This window comes from Peromyscus californicus, unplaced genomic scaffold (assembly GCF_007827085.1).
Source record: "Peromyscus californicus insignis strain IS unplaced genomic scaffold, ASM782708v3 Scaffold_11__1_contigs__length_118956290, whole genome shotgun sequence".
NCBI lineage: Eukaryota > Metazoa > Chordata > Mammalia > Rodentia > Cricetidae > Peromyscus > Peromyscus californicus.
The window spans coordinates 104,600,316-104,604,550 of record NW_026294402.1 but is presented as its reverse complement, the minus strand read 5'-3'; the positions used below and the strand labels follow the sequence as shown (position 1 = coordinate 104,604,550).

General features: G+C 50.4%; 1 protein-coding gene across 5 annotated transcripts in view; it reads right to left on the bottom strand.

The window, feature by feature from the left end:
• Positions 1-253: 253 nt before the first annotated feature.
• Scap (SREBF chaperone) overlaps positions 254-4,235 on the bottom strand; it is a 72,037-nt gene continuing 68,055 nt past the window's right edge. For 4 of the 5 annotated variants that reach the window (XM_052721859.1, XM_052721850.1, XM_052721870.1 and 1 more), the window contains 6 exons: positions 4,103-4,188; positions 1,592-1,674; positions 1,324-1,490; positions 1,084-1,164; positions 738-944; positions 254-659 (listed from right to left, as the gene is read on the bottom strand). In XM_052721859.1, coding sequence (XP_052577819.1) covers positions 414-659; positions 738-944; positions 1,084-1,164; positions 1,324-1,490; positions 1,592-1,674; positions 4,103-4,188 — 870 coding nt within the window. In that variant the 3' untranslated portion in view covers positions 254-413. Of the gene's footprint in view, positions 660-737; positions 945-1,083; positions 1,165-1,323; positions 1,491-1,591; positions 1,675-4,102; positions 4,189-4,235 lie in introns of those variants that run through there. The other variant, XM_052721878.1, reaches the window with a different exon arrangement.

Sequence of the window (4,235 nt, the reverse complement as noted above, 5' to 3'; positions counted from 1 at the left end):
TGTCTGAGTTCACCCACTGCTGCCTCAAGACTCTGACAGACACTTCTCTCCCTTACCACATTTTCTTTTCTTTTTTTGAGACAGGGTTTCTCTGTGTAGTCTTAGCTGTCCTTGAACTTGCAGAACTCTGCCTGCCGAGGCTGGGATTAAAAGGTGTGCGCCACCACTGCCCAGCCATCACATTTCTTGAACCTCTGTGAGAAGGGTCTAGGAGCAGAGGAGATTGAAACAAGCAGCTCAGGCCCCTGGTAAATGTGGTTTTTAAAAAAGTTTAATATTACAGTCAGGAGACAACAGTTCAGTCAGCTGCAAAGAAGATGCCTAGCTCTTGCCTCCATTCTAGGTCCAAGGAGTTGCTGCCCCCAGTGCCCCACTTTGGGTGGGGGCAAGGGAGTTGTGTAGTCGGCCTGCCCTCAGTCCAGTTTCTCCAGCACAGAGGGCACATACACTAGGCTGAGCTCACTGCCAAAGTTGCAGACAATGGCAGCGTTGTCCAGCACCAGAATCTGCCGGGCAGGCTGGGCCTCACTGTTCTTGCCCAAGTAGACTGTCTGTAACAGGTCCCCGTAGTTTAGGTCCCAAAAGGAGACACAGCCCTGGCCGCCGGTCACCAGAAGGTTATCTGAGATGACACCTAAGCTTGCACCACAGCCCAGGTCCTGGAGGCAAGGCCAGAGGAGATCTTCAGTGTGCGTTCATCCCCCAAACACCAACAAGCCTACACTCTCCCTGCTTACCTGCTGAATGGAGTAAAGCTGGATGCCTGTGCTGCGGTCCCAGATATTGATAAGGTCATCCAAGCCACTACTAATGACACAGGAGGTGGTACAGGTGAGGGAGGTGACATCTCCACGGTGGGCAAATGTATGGCTGACCCGGCTGCCTGTTAGTACATCCCACAGGCAGATGGCTCCATCTTGTCCTCCACTGGCCAGGACCATGGTCTGGGGAAAGAAGCCCAAGGGAACTGGATCGTGGGTTGAGTGCCTTTGTCAACAAGGGTGTCCCCATCCCATTACTGCTTCCAAGGGCCCGACTGAGTTGGTGCATCTTACCCCCACAGCCCCACAACAGGTCCCTCACCTGATCAATGTACACAGTTGTGATTGCCCCCGAGTGGCCCTGCAGGGTAAAAAGGCAACACGAATCCTCCAGTCGGAAGACCTAGGACAGGGATGAGTAGGCTCTGGTCTCTGGGACCTTCCAAGTTACATGTTTTAGCTAGGAAATGCCTTCCATCATTCCTCTAGGACTCCTCCAGCTTAACTCCTGCTCCCCAGCCCCTTTCCAGCTCACCAGTACCCAGAGATAAACAATACACACTCTTAGAGTATGGTCTTGGCTCCCTGTCACCAGGCGCCCGGCAGCAGCTCTCAGGGCTGTGATGGGTTTTTGGTGTGCACAGGGTACTGTGTGGGTCAGGTGACAGGCCACTGTGTTGCTACTGCTGTACACAGAAGAGGAAGGAGAACTGCCTCGCCCCGGGGTCCCTAAGGAGAACGGGCTCAGTGAGCGGATTCTGAAAAGGCATCTTACCTTGCAAACACCCCCACCACCATGTATACCGCCTGCTGCTCCCAGGCCCACTGACCTCTGAACTGCAGGGGGCTGAGGGAAGTGTGCGTCTCCAAGGAAAAGAAATCAAGGGAACCATTAAGCCGAGCAGCTACAATCCTAGAAGAGAAAGACAGGAAAGACTATGGCCATAAGGAATACACAAAGTGCCATTAAAAAAAAAAAACGATGTTAGGCTGGGCGGTGATGACACACGCCTTTGATCCCAGCACTCAGTAGGCACAGCCAAGCAGATCTCTGTGAGTTCGAGGCCAGCCTGGTCTACAGAGCAAGTTCCAGGACACGCACCAAAACTACACAGAGAAACCATGTCTTGAAAAACCAAAACAGGGCTGGAGAAACGGCTCAGTGGTTAAGAGCACTGGCTGCTCTTCCAGAGGACCCGGGTTCAATTCCCAGCACCCACATGGCAGCTCCCAACTGTCTGTAACTCCAGTGCCAGGGCATCTGACACCCTCACACCAATGCACATAAAATAAATAAAATTAAAAAAAAAGATTTATTGAAAACAAAAACAACAAAAAGTGTTTAGACCTGGAGGGTGGCCGTTACTACTCAGACTCTTTAAGCGTTATTTTTTTGTAAAATGGAGATTGTAACAGTCCCCACCTCAAAGTGGTTGTATAGGTTAAATGAGCTAATATGTGTAATGTGGTCCCTCTTAAGTGTCATACACATCTGCAAATCAATACAAAAAAACAGGCTGGAGAGATGACTCAGCACTTAAGAACATATGCTCTTACAGAGGACCCAGGTTCAGTTCCCAGCACCTACATGGCAGCTCATAACCATCTGGAACTCCAGTTCCAGGGAATCTGATGCCTTCTTCTGACCTCCTGTAGCCTGGAGTTTAAGGTCAGGAGCACTGGGTCAATTCTGAGGAAGGGGAAGGGACCCCGGGTGAACATGTGCCATGGAGCCCCTATAGGGGGCTGCAATATCCATGACGTAAGTCAACTTTGACCTAAGTATAGTCTACTTGTTTCCTTTAACCACAAAAAGATTTTCTGTGCTCTCAAGAATTCTTAGGCATAGGCTGCAGGTATTTTTGCCAATTGCTCGTACAATCACAAATCAGGAGGGGCTCTGAAATCTTGTTCCAGCAAAAGGCAGTGAATATTACAACTTGTGCCCACGATCATCAAAAAAGGCTCATCTGGAGTCCATGATGCACAGGAAGGGAGAGTGAGGAGAGAGCATGGTCACCAAGAACTTCGAAGGTCAGACTCGTGAGCTCTTCCAAAAGTTGAAGAGAACAAGCAGAGAAGAAGGACTTCCGACAAGCATGAGGGAGCTAATAGTCAGCCAGACTGCAAATGACATGAAGTAAATGCCTGTGCGAGTCCCAGTGATGGCAGGAAGAGATGGCAGTGGTCAAATCGGAGTAGGCCAGAGTCCCCCGGCACCACCCTCAACCCCCCAACCGCCGCCACACACACACGCACACGCACACACGCACACGCACACACGCACACACACGCGCACGCGCAAGCTCCCGCTCTAGCTTGGATGGTGAAATCACTAACAGCTAGGAACCCTTGAAAGAGCTATCGTGGAGCAGGCAGGTAACTGAGCTTGTAAACTCGGCTGAGGGTCAGCGCTCCAGAACTAGCACACCCCTCCTCCAACCCAGTTTATATGCAGAAGTCCAAGATAGTGTGAAGGCCAGTGCACAGAAAGGAGAGAGGAACAGACAACATGAAGCAAATGGAGCCTTTTAACAAAGATGCTCTGAGGCCAGGTGAGGGACATACATGTAATTCTAACCCTTGAAAGGCTGAGGCATGAGGACTGCTTTAAGGCCAGTCTGGGCTGTATAGTGAGTTTCCGAGCAGCTTAAGTGTACCCAAATGAGAGCTTTGGAGAGATGCCTCTGAGGTTAAGAACACTGGCTGCTCTTCCAGAGAACCTGGGTTTGATTCCCAATACCCACATGGCAGCTCACAATAGTCTAAGTACAGTTCCAAAACCTGGCACCAGACACACATGTAGTGTATAGACACATATATGTAGGCAAAATACCTTTTTCAAAACAAAATACCCAAATAAGGCCGTGTTTCAAATACAAAAAAAACATTCTGCAAACAGTGAAAGTAAGAGTGAAGAAATATCCAGAGGTCGGTAGTCACAATCCAGTAAGAGACTTAGAAGGGCAGAAAGAAAGCCCAGTGTACTCTCTGGGAGCTTACCTTCTGCCTGGCCCTGTAGCAAACACTTCACTTTTTAAGATTTATTTTGTTTTGCCTACATGCCAGAAGAGGGCACCAGATCTCACTATAGATGGTTGTGAACCACCATGTAGTTGCTGGGAATTGAACTCAGGTCCTCTGGAAGAGCAGATGGGGCTCTTAACCTCTGAGCCATCTCTCCATGCCCACTTCCCTTTTTTAAGTGGTCACTACCTGAACCACCCCCGACTGACAGGTGCTAGAGACTGAGTGGAAACAGGTCAAATCCCACAGCAAGTGAAGGACAGAGTGGTCTGACGCTGACAGGTGGGGCTGAGGCAGCAGCCGGGGACTCTCACCTTCTGTCCAGGAAGACAAGGGCTGTGATGCCTGAGGAGACCTCCTCGTTGCTGCAGCAGAGCACCCCTTCAATGGCGTCCCACACCTGCAAGCACAGAGGCTGTGAAAACCCACTCCTCGCAGAAACCCCCC